Consider the following 21,006-nt stretch of genomic DNA (forward strand, 5'->3'; position numbering starts at 1 on the left):
CCCAGAATTGAGAAGAGCCCACCTGCCACCTGGTGTGTTCCCAGCCCACAGCAGGTTCTGGTGAGGTAGGGTGCCACACTGTCCTGTCTGTGGGCAAGAGGGTCCAGCCTGACGTCTCCTGGGGGCCTGCTAGCAGTCAGGTGGAGCCGCAGGAGCTGGCGAAGGCTCAGTGCAGCTGAGGTGGGGTCTTGTAGACATGGAGCATGTAAGGTTGTGTAGACAAGGGAGTTGGGGCTGTGGCTGAAGCTGTGCAGATGTGTGGGTCAGGATTCCAACTCCATGGTGTAGCTGGTGGGCTCTGGCCAAGGACTTGGGGATCCTGTGGATTGAGATGCACACAGCTCCGTGTTTCAGAACTGCTGAATGCTGTGACTGTCAGCGAGCACGAGGCCAAGGTGTGGCGACACTGTGGGCCACTGCAGGGCCTGGCCCCTGCCCTGGCACTAGAAAACACACAATTCTGAGCATTTCAACCTTGAGTCCACGTCAGTGTTTCTGGCAGTGTCTGTTGTATGAATTTAGAGATCCACTGTGGGAGGGACATGTAGTGACTACGGAATGGACACTGCAGTGTCCACAGGCCTGAGTGTCCACAGTGCTCCTGAGTCCTGAACCCATCAGCCAGAAGTGGCTTCTCTGTTTGGGGTGGCTGGTCAGTACCAGTGTCAGCCCCTCTTGCCCTTAACAGGACTCGCCATGTGGCTAAAAGTGCCTTTCCCACCCACTCTGGCAGCTCTGCTGGTGCCAGCTGGGCAGAGGATGTTCAGGAATTGGGCAGGGGCTGAACTGAGACTGCGATGCCTTTGCAGCTGCAGGAATGTCTCCAGCTTGACCACTCTGTCCCACAGAAGGAAGGACTATCACCACGGCAGTGGCTGTGATTCTGCTGGCCCTCAACTCCCCGGCCTGCAGTTTTGCATTTTTTCTGTTTGCTGGAGGAGCACAGGAACTTGAACACAACAACCTGAAGTTGATCCCAGACTCAGGACTAGACTCGGAAATGCTGCAACTCTGTGAAGAAACTCTCCAGAATGAGAGAGCACCTAGCCTCCTGGTGGGAGGCTGGGACTCTGCCGTGACCCCCATCTGCCTCTTCAAGGTGTATGTGCTACAGAGAAGGACTGTCTCTCTTGTTCCTGGGGATACTGTCACTCCCTCTGCCTGCCCCCAGGTGCTCTGTGGCTCTGTGGCTCTTGAGAATAGATGGAGGGGAGAGAAGGGCCTTGTCCTGTAGGGCCTCTCTGAAGGCTAGGCTTATGTAGAGAAGAGCAGCTGGTCTCTCTCTCTTTCTTCTCTCTCTCCTCTTACTTTCTCTCTCCCCCTCCCTCCTCTGCCTCTTCTGTCTCTTTTCCTCTCTCTCTGTCTTTTTCTGTCTCTCTATTTGTCTCTCTCTGCCTCTCTGTTTCTTTGTCTCTCAGTCTGCTCTCTGTTTTTCTGTCTCTGTCTCCCTGCCTTTTTTTGCCTGTCTCTTCCTCTCTCTGCCTGTCTCTTTATCTCTCTCTCCTCTCTGTCTTTCTGTCTCTCTCACTTCTCTCTCTGTCTCTCTTTGTGTCTGTCTATCTTCCTCCATCTCTCTGTCTCTTTTTCTGTCTCTCTTCCTCTTTTTGTTTCTCTACTTCTCTGTCTCTGTCTCTTTCTCTACCTATCACTGCCTCTGTCTTTCTTCCTCTCTCTGTCTCTTTGCTTCTCAGTCTCTCCTCTCTCTGCCTCTGCCTCTCTTCTCTGTCTTTGTCTGTCTCTATGTCTCCCCTCTCTGTCTATCTCATTTCCTGGCCTGGTTTCCAAGGGTGGCTCTTTGTGTCTCTTGGAAAATGGTGGTTAATGATCGGGACAGGCAGGGAGGAGGGTTTGAGTCCACCTGAGGCTGGGAGTGCCCCTGCACTTCGGGGGCCTGAACTCCTGAAACCATGTTGTGTTATACCCTGAGGCCAAATGAGCTGAGTGTAGATGGCAGATGACTGTGGCAGGGGGGAGCAGCCAGGCCTGAGATTCATCTGCGTGTCCCCTCACCAGGCATTCACAGGATGATGTTCTTCCAGGAGAACATGGGAACGAGCCCCGAGAGGGACAGGAGGAGGGTTTGGTACCACAAGCTGGCTGGGCGCTGGGTTCAGCGTTGACTGAAAGTCTCAGTTTTCTTCCCATGATTGTGACCACACTAGGACGGAGGACAGCACTGGCTTAGCACTAGATCTCTGCTCCAAGCCCTTTGGGCCAGAACCTTCCTCCTGCAGCCCTCACAGACCCTGCGTCCCTGCATCTCAGGCCCCACAAACCCCATAGCTCTGCAGCGCTCTGCATCCTCTGTACCTCTGTACTCCTGCATACCCCTAGATCCCTGTACCCCTGCAGCCCCACATCTTCTCACGTCCCTCTGGAATCCCCACAGTCCCTCACAGCCCCCCATAACCCCTCTGCACCCTTGTAATCCCCCACGACCCCCTCAAGCCCAGGAGAAGCTTTTTCTTGCACCTTGGCTTGGGGCTGCAAGCTTGGCATAGCTGGGGAGTTTTAGACAGATATGGACTCATCAAGCCACCTTGTGGTCACCCTGATCCTGGACTTCAAGGTCCTAGAACATGGTCAGATTTTCAGGGTCTTTCCCAGAATGAGCTGATACCCTTCACCATGCTGCTGTGATGGTACTGGGGGGTGTGAGGGAAGGGAGGAGCCCCAACTTGGAGCAACTGCTTGTCCTGCTTAGACACACCCGACGCTTTCTCCCCTCTGACTGCCTTGCTCAAGTGTCCTGGGAGGAGCCCACACTCTGTCTCTGGGTGAACCTCGGCGTTTGATTCGGGACTGGGCTCTGCCCACAATTTGGCAGGCCCTGCCTTCTAGGGGGCTCAAGTAACTCACTACACCCTGTTCTGTCTCCCCACGACTGGGTGGCTGTGCACAAGAACATGTGAGGCTGGGACCCAGATCTGTGTGAAGGTGACAGTGCTGTATGTGGAGCAAGGAGTCCAGCCCTTTGGTTATTCTGATATTGTCAACAGGTTCACGTGGCCATGTTAGCGGCTGTAACTGGTGTGTCTGGGTCCGCACATGTGGATGTGCGTTTAGGTCCTCCAAGGGGAAAGGACATTTTCTCTTAATCTGAAAGATCTTTTGTGTGACAGGGTGGGAGGGAATCTGTGTCTTCAGTGTCTGCTCTGGGGGACCACCGAGCAGAGTTGGGGGCAGCTCTGCTGCTTGAAGGGAACCCCCTGAGCTAGGTCTTAGGGATGCCTCTCACAGAGCCAGACAGGCACAGACAGGGAATTGGTGCTGCCTCCCATAGGGTTCTCCCCGTGGAAGGCTGGAGGCAGGGGGACATGGTGCGGGGAGTGATCCCAGGGATGCTCTGAGCCTCAGGCTGAGCATTCTGGGGCACCCTGGGTGGACAATGAGTGTTAGGACTTCTATAGAATGCAACATCTTTTTGTCCTTTGGGGCTCACGACTGCCTCGTGTACTGGGTGTTTGCAGGGTGCGGGGCCAGACACAGGCATGATGACACCCTGGGGTCAGCACATGCTTTGGGGGTATCAGGAGAAGCCTACATGGGTGGAAGCTTCTGTCCCTGGAGACAGCTGTGGGAGGGACTGCCTCTGGGACAGGATAGGAGTGGTGGAAGCGCTGGAAGGTGGAGTGGGGGGCCCTGCACCCCCATATGGTGTGTTTCTGGGTGAGATGTGAGCTTGGAAGAAGCCGTGTGTTCACATATACATAGTATGTATATGTATATGCATGTATCTATGTGTAATGTGTTCATATGTACGTACCCCTAAGGTATGGCACTGTCACACACCTTGCACATGTGCTGCACAGTTGCACAAGCCCACACAAACCACACTTCAGGCAGGGATGGCCCTGAAAGTCGGCCCTGTGCCCTCAGGTCACCTTTATCCCCTGCAGTGTTGGCCACGGCCGAAATCATTGCACGCAGGAGCTGACTGCACTGCCCGCCCACCCCGTCTTGGGCACTCTACAGTTTGTGAGTTGTGCTCAGAGCTCAGCTTGGAGGGACTCTTAGTGAAATGCTCATGCTCCCTGCATGCTGGTGCTGCTCAGGGCCAGAAGGTCATGTTTGGCAGAGGGCTCCCCAGGAAACTTCCACTGACTGCTCTGGATTTTGGGGCACTGTGCTTTGCCATCAGTGGACTCGGATATCCGCACTTGTCCAGACATTTTTCTGGATGAAAGACAGAAGCCCACCTCAGTCTTGGTTTGTCCCTGTCCCCTTCCACCAGGACAAGAGGCGAGTGGGGGTTAAGGAGGCCCCAGGGTGGGTGATGGACGGGTCTGTCGTGTGGAAGCATAGCATGGTTCAGATTCATTTCACTGTTTGTCTCTCAGCGTGCACGGATCAGATGGAAACCAGCAGAGAAGGAATGTTGGCTGGTTCCATCTAGACCTTTTTTCCTTCTTCCTGCTGATCATTCCTCAGAAGAGGAGAAAGCAGTACATGCTTGTGAACTGAGGCTCGGATCCGCTTTTGGTGGGATTTCCCCGTGTGGACTTTCTGTAAGCTTGAAGGATAGAAACAGACGATCATCCATGTGGGGCTACTGGGCAGACCCAAGACTGCATGTGTCCCTCGATCTCTCAGAAAGGCCAGGCGGGTTCTCAGCTGAGCTGCCTCAGTGAGGGGCTTCAGGGAGAAGCAGATGAGACTGCCAGCACCCCACGGCTATTGTGCCTGTTTCTGACCAGACAGAAACAATCTGGAGTCACGCGGGCATGGGGAGAGGCTTGGCGGGCAGCAGACAGACAGACAGACAGTCAGCAGGTACCAGCTGGTCTCAGACATCCAACCCTGCTGTCCATTTGCTTTCCCGCCATGTTCCTGGGCTCAGGTGTTCATCAGGAGAGATTATTGGGGCATTGTTGCTCCCTGGGCTTGGTGGGCGCAGTGAGTGGGCACATGCCGTCCTCTGAAGGGGACTGGCACCTACTACCTATGTGGGACGGACCATCAAGGACAGCACCATAGACTTGTTTGCCTGCGGGGCACAGGTTGGGGCACAGGGATGTTGCTTGGAAGGGTCTCAGTGGGGAACCCTTCTTCAGCTTTCTGAGGCTCCTGTGGGCACGTGGAGGCAGAGATGAGAGGGATATCGGTGGTCTTTCTACCCTGGACGGCGTGTTCGGCTTCCCAAGGTGGGGGTATTTGTTGGCCTCTCGGGGTCCTTGCCAGGCCACAGGGGGGCAGAGCTGCCTCTCGCTCATGTCCTCCGCAAGGGAAGGGGGAGTTCAATGGATTATTGATTATGCACAGCCAGGGCTGGTGGGTCCCCTGCTGTGAATGTGATACTTCATGGGCCACCAGGGCCCTTGCTGGGCTCTGAGCCTGGAATTGTTCCTCGAGGCGGACGGGGAATGAGTGGGAGAGGGGCCGGGCACTTGGAGAGCTGCTCTAAGAATGGGCTGTTTGTCCTGCCAGAAGGACTGCGGGTGACTTGGGCATGCCACTGTCTGTGGGGACAGGCCGAGGCTTCACCAGGCGGTTCCTTTGGGCATGTGGAGGGGCCAGCAGGATCCTCGGGACCAGAGCCCAGGGTTTCCCTGTGCCTCCCTCCACTCAGGCTTCCCCCTAGGCCCCCTGACACCCCCCAACCCCATCACCATCACCAGTTGCTGGTCTGGTCTGGAAACTTGAGGCTCTGCTGGTCATTTTCAGGAAACTCATGCTGCCCACTGAGGGGCATTTGAAATGCAACCCTGGTGCCCCTTGGAGTGGGGCAGGAGCAGTGCAGCTGCCGGGACATAGTTCAGGATGGACACGGGCCCTTTACTGTCCTGACTGAAACAGGCATACAGCAGCTGGATGCTGGACCAGAAGAGACCATGAGGCCTGGCTGGGGCGCAGGGGATGCCCAGACTGTCTCCTTGCATTTGTGGAATCTGTGGGTCTCTGGAGCCTTGAGTTCGACCTGCACCCTCAGATTCCATACTCCTTCCTTGGCATCCCCTAAGACAGTGGTCCCTGAACTATGGCCCTTGGGCCACATGCAGCCCATTGAGGACATTTATCCAGCCTGCTGGGTGTTTTTATCCCTGCTGCCTGTCCTGCTTAGCAGTTGACTAGTCCCAGCCCGCAGTGCTCATGTGTGGGATGTACCCCACACTCTACGACGCCCTCCTCTGTCTCTGACTCCTCTTCTTAGTCTCTGGCAGGGGTCCTCAAACTATGGCCTGCCAAAAGCAGGCCCCAGTTTCCATTAGAATACTGGCAGGTTTGTTGATTTAACTTTACTTGTTTTTCATTTTAAGCATTGTATTTGTTCCCACTTTGTTTTATAACTTCAAAATAAGATATGTGCATTGTGTATATGAATTTGTTCATAGTTGTTTTTCTTTTAACTATAGTCCAGCCCTCCAATGGTCTGATGAACAGTTAAGTGGGCCTCTGTTTAAAGAGTTTAAAAGAAAAAAAAAAGAGTTTGAAGACCCCTTCCTGCCCTTAGACCTAGCGGATCCTTCTCTTCTGCTTCTGGAACCATCTGGATGGGAACCTCCCAACTCTGGGCTTGGCCCTGCTCCCTGCTCCTTGTTTTGTGATGCTCCTCGCAGCTCAGGAGCAGTGGGGCCAGCACAGACCAGGTGCAGGCTGTGACCCAAAAACATACAGATGTGCTTTTGTTCATGGGAACCCCGAAGCCTGATGTTCTGCTGACTCATCTTCTGCTTAAGGCTTGGCAATTTCCTTGTAAAATTTTAAATTTACCAAATGTCTCTTCTGAAAAGGAACAAGTTTGATATTTGTATTCAATTTCTGATCAAAGGCACAAAATTTGTGAATTCTTTGATGTGCAAGAAATATAATTTTAAATTGAATATAATTCCTACAATTTTTTGAGCCACACCTAGCGGTGCTCAGGGGTTACTTCTGCCTCTGCACTCAGAAATCACTCCTGCCAGGCTTGGGGAACCGTATGGTATGCCTGGGATCGAACCCAGGTCAGGCTGGTACAAGGCAAAGGCCCTACTGCTGTGTTATCGTTCCGGTCCCAATTCCTACAATTTTTAAACTTATACACCATACATAGTCAAACAAATTTAGTTTTGTTGGTAAATAGATTAAAATAAAAGTTCCCCCGAAAGACACAAGAGCAGGACAACCTCCAGGCTTACTAGATAGTTTCAACAGGGTATTGGACTCCCCAATGTGTGTGACCTGCGGTCTGTTCATGAATTGGAGAAAAAGAAGGGAAAAGGGCCAGAGAGATGGTGCTGGAGAACACCTGGGGGTGATCATAGGTTCCACAGCAGCACCAACACCTCTGGTGCTGGGTCCGCTGTGTGCAAGGTCTTCCCCGCTGTGCTATTGTTCTGGCCACAAGAAGTCAATTTTCTTTTGAATGTCAACTCAATGTTTTAAATGTGCAGTGTCCAATATGTTAAACTTTCGAGCTCCGAGTGATAGCATAGCGGGAAGGGTGTTTCCCTTGCATGCAGCCCAGCAGGGTTTTGTCCTTGGCATCCCATATAGTTCCTCGAGCCCGCCAGGAATAATTTCTGAATGCAGAACCAGGAATAAGTAAGTCCTGAGTCCTTATTTTGAGATGTGGCCCCAAAACAAACAAACAAAAATATGTTAATCCCTTTAGAAAAGTTAGAGATTCTTTAATTAGTCCATTAAAAAAAATCAGAAAGAGGGCCCAGAGAGATAGCACAGCGGCGTTTGCCTTGCAAGCAGCCGATGCAGGACCAAAGGTGATTGGTTCGAATCCCGGTGTCCCATATGGTCCCCCGAGCCTGCCAGGAGCTATTTCTGAGCAGACAGCCAGGAGTAACCCCTGAGCACCGCCGGGTGTGGCCCAAAAAACAAAAACCAAAAAAAAAAAAAAAAAAAAAAAATCAGAAAGAAGGACCATGCTGATGGGGGAGGCTGTGTAAAGGCCAGGACAGGTATGGGCATCTCCATGTTGGCTTCGCTCCTGGCATGGCCCTCCCTGGTCCCTAGCCCTGGGGTCATAGTTTGCCATGCCCATGTACCATGCCCAGTAGGGCTCAGAAGACATGACATGACACAGCGGGGACCTCTGGATTGTGCTCTGCATGTGGCACACACAGGGCTCAGGTATGAGACAGAAATGAGCCAGAGCCAGACATATGGGATGCCATGGGATCTAACCTGGGTCGGCTGCATGCAAGGCAAACGTCCTACCGCTGTGCTATTGCTCTGGCCCCCCAAATCCAAATAGCAAGCCATTTCCAGTTATTTACTGTTTCAATGTCTATTTTCGAAGCTTCCTTTGGATCACCTTGTTTGATGCCTCTGTTGAGTCTTCAGTGAATCACCCTGATTCCATCAACTTTGTAGCTGCAGCATCACCCCTTCCCCACAAGGCCAGCTCTAGCCCTCACCGTACAATTGGCCCCTTTGTCCCCATTTATGTTGAAAATCACAGAAGGCGTCTTTAAACAGTAGCTGCGAACCTTCATTCGGAGGCTCGAGGCATCGGCCGCGCATGCGCACATGCCCACTGGCACTGTGCCTCTGGACATCTATTTTAAAACGTGAATCTACACGTCCCTTCTGTGCCCAAACAATTCAACAAGTCTTGTCTGGCACTTCCCAGTGGCAGCCTTGGAAAAGTTTGTAATACAAGAGCACCATTCAGGATGGGCGGGTGCATCCTGCTGGCTGTGTTGTATGGGGGCCCAGGCTGTGGCCCCGTGTGGGCTGTCCTATATTGTGGCATTCGGCATGCCCTCTCCGGGAGATGTTTCCTTTATCTATGTTCTGGGACCGGTGGTGACTTGTCCCGGTTTTCTGAGACTCACTTGCTTGGGGTTTCTGTATTGTTTGGGGTGGGGAGGTCCATACCTATTGGTGCTGGGTTGTTCCTGACACCTGTGTACTCTGCATATAACACCTGTGCTTCAGTGCTTGGAGTGGCCACAAGTGGTGCGTTTGGGAGAACAGGAGGGTGTAGCTTGATGTGGAGGAATATGAAATGTGTCTCTCAGTGGTTGGGGTGGATCCTCTTTAACTGGGGGTTTGCAGGGATAGGCCCCTTCAGTGGGGGGTGTCTCAGCACCCCATCCTCTGGGCAGGGTCTTCAGGTTCTACATCCCAAGGCCACATCATAGTTCTTCTTGGTGCAGGAACAGCCCAAGACCTTGTGCTTGATTTGTGCAAAGAACATGTGCTCTGGGGGACATTAGGGTGAACCCAGCCCCTCTCACTGGTGTCCAAACCAAACCTGCCTACATGTAGGTGTTCACGGGAGCACGGGCAGGGCTGGGCCATTCTCAGGCCATGGGGCTGGGCTGTGTGGGAGGGCCTGGAGCTGCAGACCACCCCACGCTCCTTTGGACTGACTCAGGCACTTTTGGACCCCAAATATGGGGAATTGGGAGCACTGGGGGTGGCTTTAAAAATTTGTCCTGATAAAGCGCCTTTCGGGCAAAACAGTTTGCAGGTAGGGATTGGGGACAAGTCTCAGGAGGAATTGGGGATGGAGCCTGGGAGGATTGGGGGTAGGAACTTGGTTACAGGTTTTGGGGGATTGGGGATGGAATTTGGGGAATTAGGAATGGAACTTGGAAGAATTGGGGATGGGTCTTGGAGGGTTGGAGACAGGACTTGGGGGATGATGGGTCTTGGGCGTATTGGGAATGGATTTCGGGGATTGAGGACTGGGTTTGAAAGATTGGGAACACAAATTGGAAGGATTGGGATAGGTCTTGGGATTATTGGGGACAGACTTGGGGGGGGTTGGGGATGAGATTTGGGAGAATTGGCGATGGGCCCGGGGGTGGGTTGGGAATCAGAACTTGGTGCCTGCTCCAAGTTAAAGCCAGGCCGGGCTGGAGTGAGAGCACAGCAGGAAGAGTACTTGCACCAGCCTGGCCTGAGTTTGATCCCTGGCATCCTGTATGGTACCCCGAGCTTGCCAGGAGTAATTCCTGAGTGCAGAGCCACGAGTAACCCGTGAGCATCACCAGGAGTGGCTAAGAAATTAAAAACAGTCAGCTGGCCTTCTGCAGCTACTGCCTCTTTCCAGAAGCCTGGTGGGGCCAATGCAGTGGACCGTTGTACTGGTGGATGGGGCATGCCCGCAGCTGGGGCTTTAAGCTCTCCTTGTTCCTCTTTTGCAGGTGCTTGCCACAGTGCTCTGGGGGGCAGGAGGACATGCTCCACCCCGCCACTGGGGTCCCCACGTGGCTGCAAAGCTGAGAGCCTGCCGGGACATGGCACAGTAGGCAGCGCCGAGGGTGACCGGTGTTGAGCTACCCGGACGCAAATGGAACGCAGCAGCCGGGGCGAGGCGGCGGACATGGAGCCAAGCGCGGGGCCTGGCGATGCCGACAAGGCAGTGAGCCACAGCTGCTGCATCTGTGGCAAGAGCTTCGCCTTTCAGAGCTCCCTGTCGCAGCACATGCGCAAGCACACGGGCGAGAAGCCCTACAAGTGCCCATACTGCGACCACCGTGCGTCCCAGAAGGGCAACCTTAAGATCCACATCCGAGCGCATCGCACGGGCACCCTGGTCCAGGCGCAGGCCCAGGCACACGAGCCCGAGGCAGGCGAGCCTCGCGTGTCCGAGGGGCTGGACGGCTGCACCAGCCCCACCAAGAGTACCTCGGCCTGCAACCGCATCGTCCACGGCGGCAGCCGCAAAAGCACGGGGGCCGTGGGAGCCCTGCCCGAGGAGGAGGACGATGAGGAGGACGACGAGCCAGAAGAGGAGCAGGAGGAGCGGACGCCCGCGCAGTGCTCCTTCTGCCGCAGCCACTTTGCGCGTCGCAAGGAGCTAGAGCGGCATGTGCGCCTTGCTCACAAGCCCTTCCGCTGTCGCCTCTGCAGCTTCGTGACGCTGCGCGAGGAGTCGCTTCTGAGCCACATTGAGAAGGATCACATCAGGGCACAGGGCCCCTGCACTGGAGGTGGCGGAGGCAGTGATACAGCTGGGGCACAAGCGGCTGGGACGCCTGAGCTCCCCAGCAAGGCCGAGCCTCCAACCGGCGAATTCCCATGCGAGGTGTGCGGCCAGGCTTTCAGCCAAACGTGGTTCCTCAAGGCGCACATGAAGAAGCACCGTGGCTCCTTCGATCACGGCTGTCACATCTGCGGCCGCCGTTTCAAGGAGCCCTGGTTCCTCAAGAACCACATGAAGGCGCACGGCCCGAGGTCGGGCGGCAGGAACCGGCCGCGAGGCGAGCTGGAGCCCCTGGCCACCATCAACGACGTGGTGCAGGAGGAGACGATCGTGGCCGGCCTGTCGCTCTACGAGGTATGCCCCAAGTGCGGGAACCTGTTCACCAACCTGGATAGCTTGAACGCGCACAACGCTATCCACCGGCGTGTGGAGGCCAGCAGGACGCGCACCCTGGGTGCGCCCCCAAACCCCGATGGTGCCGTCCCCAACTCGCAGCAGTGCCGCTTCCTGCAATGCTTGAATTTGCAGCCGGTGAGTGACGGCCCTCTCCAGGGCCCCGCGGGTCAGCGGGTAGCCGAGCTGGACCCGGTGAACAGCTACCAAGCCTGGCAGCTGGCCACGCGTGGCAAGGTGGCTGAGCCTGCCGAGGCGCTCAAATACGGTGCATGGGACGAAGCGCTGGCCGGGGACGTGGCCTTCGACAAGGAGCGGCGGGAGTTCATCCTGGTGAGCCAGGAGAAGCGCCGGCGTGAGCCCGAGCCCAGCACGCCGGGACCCTCACGCAAGCGTTCCGGGGACCTCGCGCCTCCCGGAGTGCCCGAGCCACGGCCCACCCCGCGACCCAGCCGCCGCGCGACTGCCCCCACCAGCCAGGGCAAGTCGTCCGAGTGCTTCGAGTGCGGCAAAATCTTCCGCACTTATCACCAGATGGTGCTGCATTCGCGTGTGCACCGCCGTGCACGCCGACACTTGGAGCGCGCGGGTCCCGGAGACCAGGAGCATGCAGCGCGTGGGCGCAGTGGGTCCCTCAGCGAGGGCGACTCGGCCTCACAGCCCAGCAGCCCGGGCTCAGCCTGTGCGGCCGCCGACTCCCCCGGCTCTGGGTTGGCCGACGAGGCTGCTGAGGAGAGTGGAGATGACGGCACGGCCAACCCCGACCCTGAGCCTGCACCAGGTGAGAGCGTGCGTCTTGGTGGTGGAGAGAGGGAGCCAGCCCATGAGTCGGGAAGGGTGGCCCACGTGTCTGATTACCCCCAATCAAGGGACCCCACAGTGACTGGTGTGTGCCCGGAGTGCCTGGTGCCCTCTGAGCCTTTCCTGCTATGCTCCATGCTCAGGCTCATGTCAGCCCACACCAGGGTGACCAGGGTAACCATGATGACCTCAGCCCTGCGCTGGGTGCCAAGACCAGTACTGGGGGTTGAACAGAACTGGCGCCGACTGCTGTGAGTACCTGGCCCTGGGCACCCACCCCACCACTCCTCCAGTCCCCGTGAGCCATATTTGCACACGCAAAAAGCCGGGAACACACGCACATGGCCACACACAAGAACACAGTACTCATAGCACACATGGCAAACAGAATACAGATAGTGCACACAACACACAATACGGACACAATACAGACATGCAGCACAAACCCAAGTACACATATTCTACCCAGTTCCTAGTGTGTTTTTGTGTGTCTTCAATGCCAACGCAGTCTGTCTGAAGCAGGCAGTTCTGAGACAGAGCCACTGCCTGGAAGTTCCTGGGAGGAACCAGGGCAGCTGAGCCATCAGTTTCTCGCTTCTTCGGGCTTGGGGTGTCTCATGTTCTCATCCTTCCTCCTCCTCTGGCTGGTTGTTTTCAAGGCAGGGTGCAGGGAGCAATATGTACTTTCTGTGCTCCTGAGAACAGGCCTGTGCCTTAAGTCAGGAGGGCAGCCTGTGAATCTGTGTGTGAGTGCGTGTGTATTCAAATGTGTGCTGTGTGTTATGCAGGGAGCAGTCTGCAGATTCGTGTGTGCTTCTGTGCATGTTCGCATGTGTGGAGAACAGCCTGTGGATTGCGTGTGCGTGTGTGCGTGCCGGGGAAGTCCTGTGCTCTCAGCAGAGCCCGATTGTGGTCTGAAGTGCTGGTTCGTGGAGGCCATCCTGTAGCCGTCCTGCCGCCTCCCGCTGCTGCAGTGTGGATTTCAGCTCAGGCATGCAGGACACTTGCCTTCCGTGCCCTGACACATGTACTCACACACAGGTGGGACTCTCGCCATCACCCACACTGCCACCTCCATCCTGCCCTGGAGGGAAGATAGAGTCCTTTTTGGCACCTCTTCACAGTCTTCAGCTCAGAATTCAGGTCATGTCCCTGCCCCTGGCTAACTTGAGAGCACCTGGGAGAGCCACTGTTGGCCAGCCCTTGGTCTTACTTCTGGCAATTGCTTGTATTTGAGGGGTCCCGAGTGAGTACTGTAGCTAGTGCTCACTCAACAGCGGCTAGGCCCTGTCCTGCAGCACCTTCGTTCCTGTTCTCACCAAGTCTAGCTCGCTAGCCAGACTCAATGCTGTCTGGGACTCATGGTGTGTGACCCATCTTGAAAATTTTTACCTTTATATTTTTGGGTTCATTTTTTTACCACACCCTGTGGCACTCAGGGCTTACTCTTGGCTCTGCACTCAGGAATCACTCCTGGGCCAGAGCGATAGCACAGTGGTAGGGTGTTTTCTTTGCACGCAGCTCACCTGGAACAGACCCCGGTTAGATCCTTGGCATGCTATATGGTCCTCCGAGCCTGCCAGGGGCTATTTCTTAGCACAGAGCCAGGAATAACCCCTGAGTGCTGCCGGTGTGGTCCCAAAACAAACAAAGCAGTCACTACTGGCAGGCTCATGAGATTCTATAGCATGCTGGGAATCGAACCCAGGTTAGCCATGTGCAAAGCAAACTCCTCCCTGTTATACTATCCCTCTGGCCCTCCTTTTATTTATAACTTTTTTTGTTTGTTTTTTGTTTTTGGGTCACACCCGGCATCGCTCAGGGGTTCCTCCTGACTCTACGCTCAGAAATCGCTCCCGGCAGGCTCAGGGAACCATATGAGATGCCAGGATTCAAACCACAGTCCTTCTGGATGTTAAGGCAAAACCCCCTACCTCTGTGCTATCTCTTTGGCCTCTATGTATAACTCTTTTTGAGGTATCAGAGTTTTGAGCAGATTCAGATCCTCAGAGCGCATGTAGCTGCCGAGTGTGGCCTCAGCAGTGGAGCTAATGGAATACCGCTCTCCGAGCTGCTGGACCCGATGCTTATGTATCCTGTCTTCAGTGTCACCATGGCTGGTTGGGCCAGGGCAGTCCCTGGGTCCTGCAGGGCAGCTGCTGGGGTGCAGAGAGGAAAGACTGGGCAGGGTCCGCATGGCTTGTGTGGCTGGGATGTGGCCTCCCTTGGGTGTGGAGTGAGCAGCCTCAACTCTGAAGCAGCCATACTAAAGGGAGGAATTGTAAGTGATGCTCATGTGCAGTGCTCAGACATCCATATGTTCGCAGTGCTCACACACATGCTCACATAGGCTCACATGTGCTCACACAGGCTCACACTTGCAGTGCTCAGACATGCTCATGTTCACACTGCACATGCTCATATGCCTACAGGTGCTCACACATGCTTTGTTTCCACACATGCTTATGCTTAGACTGTGCACATATACTCATGCTCACAGTAGTCACACAAATGTCCACACAACACTTATATACTCACATGTGCTGGCACACATGCTCACAATATGTAGTGACATGGACCACTGTAAAATCACCCATGCACCATGAGCCAGAGTGAAACAGGGTCACGCATGAAATAATCCAAACCAGGCTATACGTGGGTGAAACACGGATAGTCTGGTGAACTTCTGCCTTGCATCTCCACCCAGCTGCCTGCCAGAACTGTTTTTATTGTGAACAGGGATCACCGCCAGGTGGGGCAGTAAGGACAGAATAAGTACAGATGGGGGCTGGAGAGAGAGCATGGAGGTAAGGCATTTGCTTTGCGTGCAGAAGGTCATTGGTTCAAATCCCAGCATCCCATATGGTCCCCCGAGCCTGCCAGGAGCGATTTCTGAGCATAGAGCCAGGAGGAACCCCTGAGCGCTGCCAGGTGTGACCCCCCCCCCAAAAAAAAAACAAACAAAAAGCCAAAAACAAAAAGTACAGATAGCTCAGGCTATCCTGAGCCAGTCCCACCCAGGTTTACTTTTTATTTTTTTTATTTTTTAAGACAATCTTTGTTTTGACTGAAACCAAGTTATAAACAAACAGATAAAAAGAAACCAGGGGGGCTGGAGAGATGGCATGGAGATGGGACATTTGCCTTGCATGCAGAAGGACGGTGGTTCGAATCCTGGCATCCCATATGGTGCCCCGAGCCTGCCGGGAGCGATCTCTGAGCGTAGAGTCAGGAATAACCCCTGAGCGCTGCCAGGTGTGACCCAAAAACAAACAAAAAAAGAGAAACCAGGGATGATCTTTGTTTTGGGTAAAATAAAGTGTAACCTAACAGTACACCACCTGAGCTGTCCAGGTCCAGGAGAGAGAGAACCCAGAGAGAGAGAAAGGTAGAAACATCATTGTGGCAGAGAGATAGCACAGCGGCGTTTGCCTTGCAAGCAGCCGATCCAGGACCAAAGGTGGTTGGTTTGAATCCCGGTGTCTCATATGGTCCCCCGTGCCTGCCAGGAGCTATTTCTGAGCAGACAGCCAGGAGTAACCCCTGAGCAATGCCGGGTGTGGCCCAAAAACCAAAAAAAAAAAAAAAAAGAAACATCATTGCCTTTCATTTTTGCACACTTGGAGTCTTCCCAGAAGATTGAGAGAGAGGTAAGGAGGGAGAAAGATTGATTTCCGGCTAGAGAACCAGGAGGAGGAGGAAGAAGTTTATAGCTCTGGGGCCAATCTTCGGAGACCTGTAGTTCCAGGTTTGAGAGGGACAGATAGAGGCAGGGTGAGTAGCATCTTGCCACAGGCTCTGCTTTGGTCTTTTCCCTCCCCTCCACTCCCCCCCCCAAAATGATTGTCAGATTCTCCTTTTATATTTTGAGTAGTTTTCTGTCCCAGTCCAGGGCTGTGTGTCCAAGTCCAACTGCCATTAAAGGGGGGTGTCATCACCACTTAAAGGTACATTGACTAATTCCCTTAAATACATCAACAACAATACACATGATCATATGTCCACATATACTCAGACATATGTTCACAGTGTTCATACATGCTTAAATGCTAGTGCTCACACACATGCTCATTCAACTGTTCATATGTGCTCACACAGGCTAATCTGCTCAGGCTCTGGTTTCTAGGACAACTGTGACTATGGAAGCTGGCTCCCCAGACTTGGGAACAGGGACGCTACTATCTCCTGCTAGCATGTGTCCAGCCCCGTGGTGTCTCTTGGGAACACAGTATCCCCTGGGATTAGTGTCCCGTGTGCATGTGCCCTTGGGCATTGCTGGTGCCTGGTGCCTGTATGTGCCTCACTTGGGAAGTGACCGCTAGTGCTAGAAACACACACTGTGCAAGAAACGCCTCTTCTGGCACTGTGCAGGGCCGGAAATGCCTTGATCGCTCACTCGAGCCTGTCGGGAAGCTCAGTTGGCATGCCTGGGGACGCCGAAGACTGTATTTAGGTTCCCGCACCTGGATCCAGATGTCTGTGCAGGGGACACCCAGATCTATAGGTCCCACACGTAAATTCAGGTGTTCCTGCAGGGGACCCCAGAGCCCAGCGTCTGATTCGGTCCCTGGGTTCACCTACAGCAGGGCTCCTGCATTAATGCGCCCTTCAATGCCACCACCATCCCATCCAGAAACAATCATGAGGATGTCCTTGTGAACCCAAATGGAAGACTTTGGGATTCTCTGGTGACCCCCTTTCTCCAATTCCCTAACTATACACACACACACACACACACACACACACACACACACACACACACACACACACACACACACATGCATGCACGCAAGCACGCACAGCTGTGTCACATGCGTACCAGCAATGTTTTGCCTTGAACACAGTTTTGCTGCTAAAACCTTGCCTGAGAGGACTCTGGTGGGTCCTCTGATGAACCAGGACACTCCAGGGCCTCGTGCTGTTGGCCGGCGCCACCTGGTGGCCATGTCCCACATTGCGCCCGTGGCCCTGCCCCCGTGCCCAGCATTGCCCTCTACCCTGACTGCAAGCTTGGATGGTGCCGAGAACCCTGTTTTGCGCTTGTTTTTTACTTTTTCTTTTTCAGGGCTCCTGTATTTGCACGTAAGTATCTTCACACACAGGTAGAGTTTGAACATGTGTCTTTTTGCACAAAAACATGTTTTTGTCTTGTTGGACAGTAGTGGTGTATACAGACACATTCCATGCACTCCCTCATCAGACTCTACTTCCTGACTCCCAAGATAGCCACAACAAAACACAAGTGACGAGATGCCACACACTCACAACAGTCAGAATCAACATCAAAAATAGCGTGGGAGAATCAGGACAGTGAGCATGGGGTGACAGCAACTCTGCTACCTTCCAGGGCAGGGCTGTGGGAGTGCCCCGAGACAGATTGGGGGATCCCCAGACAAAGGTGGGGCCACCCGAGGAGTGACCCTGAGTGTGAGTGTGAGTGTGAGGTCATTGTCTCTGCAAGTAGTCACTCTCCGTGCCTCTGAAGCTTCTCCCTTATTTCTTTTGGCTTCATGTGACTCTGGATGGATCCAGGCTCCCTGGTTACCATGAGTGTCTAGAGATTTAGCACTGAGACTTTGATTTCTAAAACTTTCTGCCACAGGCAAGGACTACTTTTCATGGCTCAGGGCTATGCATTCACCAACTTTGACTTCTGAAACCGAGTGTGGCTTAAGCATGGATGTTTTCTCCGATTAATGCCTGTGGGTTGGCCTCTTCTTGGTGGCCCATCAGTCACCGACCACTCATATACTACTTTATGCTGTCAGACAGACAGGCAGGTAGGTAGGCAGACAGATGACATCACTTGGGAGTCATGCAGCTGGGCTCTAACCCCTGCCCTTTGACCCTCCTTCCAAGGGGTCCCAGCATTGTCAGTTCCCCAGTAAAAAGTGTTGGACAAGCCATATGAAACAGCTGTCCACGTGGGGTGGGAGACACAACTCTGTTATTCTGCCCAAGACCCCACTTTCTAGGTGCTGAGTATGGGGAGGGACCCCCATGTCCCCTGAGGACTCCTGCAGCCCGCCTTCCCCAGGTGTGTCCCCTTGTTGCACTGGGACGCTGCTGTGCTAGTCTGGAACCTGCTTCTGCCCCTGCTCTAGGGACCTTTGGGTGGTTACTGAGGCTTTTGAGGTACCCCACCTCCTGCCCGGTGTGCCAGGATACATGGGTCCCACGCCATTTTTGATGTTGATTCTGACTGTTGTGAGTGTGTGGCATCTCGTCACTTGTGTTTTGTTGTGGCTATCTTGGGAGTCAAGCCCAGCAAGACTGTGGAGACTGGCCTGAAGGTGATGTGTTCCCTGGACCGCTGTGGTCTTGGCACAGTATCCAGGGCTTTAGTCCACAGTGGATGTTACTGCTGGTGCAGGAACACCCCTTGAAAGTGACTGTTCATTTTTATTAGCACAATTCATCAATGAGGTTGTTCCCACTTCCCTTCTCTTCCCTCCCGTTTTCTTCCCTCCCCCCTTATTTTTCTCCCCTCCCCTCCTTTCTCTTCTCTCCTTTTCCTTCCCTTTTCTTTCCTTTTTCCTTCCTTTGTTCCTCTCCTTTCCCCTTCCCTCTCCTCTCCTCTCCTCTCCTTGCCTTACCTCCTCCCCTTTTCTTTGTTGTTGCTATAGGTTGATGTCAGTTTATTCCAGGCTCCCTGTTAGTCCCATTGGTTGGTTTATCTGTTTATATGCTCACACTGTGATTTAACTCTCATAGCTCTGTAATGTAGTTTGAGACATGGGCTCAGAGCTTTCAGCTTTGTCCTTCCTCGAGGTTTCCTGGACTATTTAGGCCTATGGGAGTCTACTTGAATGAGGATCATTTCTGCTGTGCCTGAAAGCTGCCTTTGGAGTTTTGACAGGAATTACACCGCATCTGTTGATTGCCTTGGGGCATATGAAATTTTTGTTTTGGGGCCACACCCTGTGGTACTTAGGGGTTACTTGTGACTCTTTGCTCAGGAATCCTCCTGGCAGGGCTGGGGAAACACTATGGGAAGCCAGATGGAATCCAGGTGGACGGTACCAGAGCCTCACCTGTTGTACTATTTCAGGGTCCCTGTGGGAAACGTTTACCGGGAAACAGTGTTCCTTCTTCCATTTGCTAAGCATGAAAAGGTTTTTGGTGGGCCCGGAGAGATAGCACAGTGGCGTTTGCCTTGCAAGCAGCCGATGCAGGACCAAAGGTGGTTGGTTCGAATCCCGGTGTCCCATATGGTCCCCCGTGCCTGCCAGGAGCTATTTCTGAGCAGACAGCCAGGAGTAACCCCTGAGCACCGCCGGGTGTGACCCAAAAACAAAAACAAAAACAAAAAAACAAAAAAAAGAAAAGGTTTTTGGCTTTTGTTTTATTTTTTTAAGGTTTTCTTAGTACTAGGCTAACTACTTGGTTAATTCAACTTACTAGTTAATTGCATTTCTAGGTGTTTCTTTTCCATTGATGATTTAGGGTTTTCAGTTTCCCTTTTCTCATGGGGTCTGGTCCCCTGGAAGCCCCTCTGAGCATCCCTGAGCAGGGAATGGGTGCATTTGATCAGGGCACTTTTCTTTTTTTTTTTTGGTTTTTGGGCCATACCCGGCGGTGCTCAGGGGTTACTCCTGGCTGTCTGCTCAGAAATTGCTCCTGGCAGGCACGGGGGACCATATGGGACACCGGGATTCGAACCAACCACCTTTGGTCCTGGATCGGCCGCTTGCAAGGCAAACGCCATTGTGCTATCTCTCCGGGCCCGGACTTTTCTAACTGCCACAACTGGTCCCTGCTGTGCTATGGCCCCCTTCAAGGTGGGTGGGGGTCAGAGGGGCCTGTGTCCAGGACCTGGAGGGGCTCCCTGTCTTCTGTGTGTGGTGGTATCTGAGCTTGTTGAATGAGAGCAGGACCTGCCAGGCAATTACTTTTGGGGACGCTCAGGGATTACTCCTAGCTATGTGCTCAGAAATCGCTCCTGGCTTGGGGGACCATATGGGACTCTGGGGGATCAAACCATGGTCCATCCTAGGTTAGCGTGTGCAAGGCAAACACCCTACCGCTTGCGCCATTGCTTCGGCCCCACCCCACTGCTTGTTTCTTGTCAGAGCAGCAATGACTTTACTTCCTTTTTTTTTTTTTTTTTTTTTTTTTGTTTTTGGGCCACACCTGGCGGTGCTCAGGGGTTACTCCTGGCTGTCTGCTCAGAAATAGCTCCTGGCAGGCACAGGGGACCATATGGGACACCGGGATTCGAACCAACCACCTTTGGTCCTGGATCGGCTGCTTGCAAGGCAAACGCTGCTGTCCTATCTCTCCAGGCCCGACTTTACTTCTTGTCCCTTGTTAGAGTAGGTATGGCTTTGCTTCCTGTCCCTTGTCAGAGTAGCTGTGACTTCGCTTTCTGTCTCTTGTCAGAACAGTGATGACTTCACTTCCTGTCCCTTGTCAGAGCAGCAATGGCTTCACTTCCTGTCCCTTGTCAGAGCAGCAGTGGCTTCACTTCCTGTCCCTTGTCAGAGCAGCAGTGGCTTCACTTCCTGTCCCTTGTCAGAGCAGCAGTGGCTTCACTTCCTGTCCCTTGTCAGAGCAGCAATGACTTCACTTCCTGTCCCTTGTCAGAGCAGCAATGGCTTCACTTCCTGTCCCTTGTCAGAGCAGCAATGGCTTCACTTCCTGTCCCTTGTCAGAGCAGCAATGGCTTCACTTCCTGTTCTTTGTCAGAGCAGCAGTGGCTTCACTTGCTGTCCCTTGTCAGAGTAGTTATGACTTCACTTCCTATTCCTTGTCAGAGCAGCTATGGCTTCACTTCCTGTCCCTTGTCAGAGTAGTTATGACTTCACTTCCTATCCCTTGTCAGAGCAGCTATGGCTTCACTTCCTGTCCCTTGTCAGAGCAGCTATGGCTTCACTTCCTGTCCCTTGTCAGAGTAGCTATGACTTCACTTCCTGTTCCTTGTCAAAGCAGCTATG

The 21,006-nt window shown here is 53.7% G+C and overlaps 1 protein-coding gene across 2 annotated transcripts in view; it reads left to right on the top strand.

The window, feature by feature from the left end:
- The window catches only part of ZNF516 (zinc finger protein 516), a 41,427-nt gene that overhangs the window by 13,717 nt on the left and 6,704 nt on the right, over positions 1 to 21,006 (top strand). The window contains exon 2 of one of the 2 annotated variants that reach the window (XM_049781748.1): positions 10,095 to 12,050. In XM_049781748.1, coding sequence (XP_049637705.1) covers positions 10,241 to 12,050 — 1,810 coding nt within the window. In that variant the 5' untranslated portion in view covers positions 10,095 to 10,240. Of the gene's footprint in view, positions 1 to 9,995; positions 12,051 to 21,006 lie in introns of those variants that run through there. The other variant, XM_049781747.1, reaches the window with a different exon arrangement.

This window comes from Suncus etruscus, chromosome 10, assembly GCF_024139225.1.
Source record: "Suncus etruscus isolate mSunEtr1 chromosome 10, mSunEtr1.pri.cur, whole genome shotgun sequence".
Taxonomy (NCBI): domain Eukaryota; kingdom Metazoa; phylum Chordata; class Mammalia; order Eulipotyphla; family Soricidae; genus Suncus; species Suncus etruscus.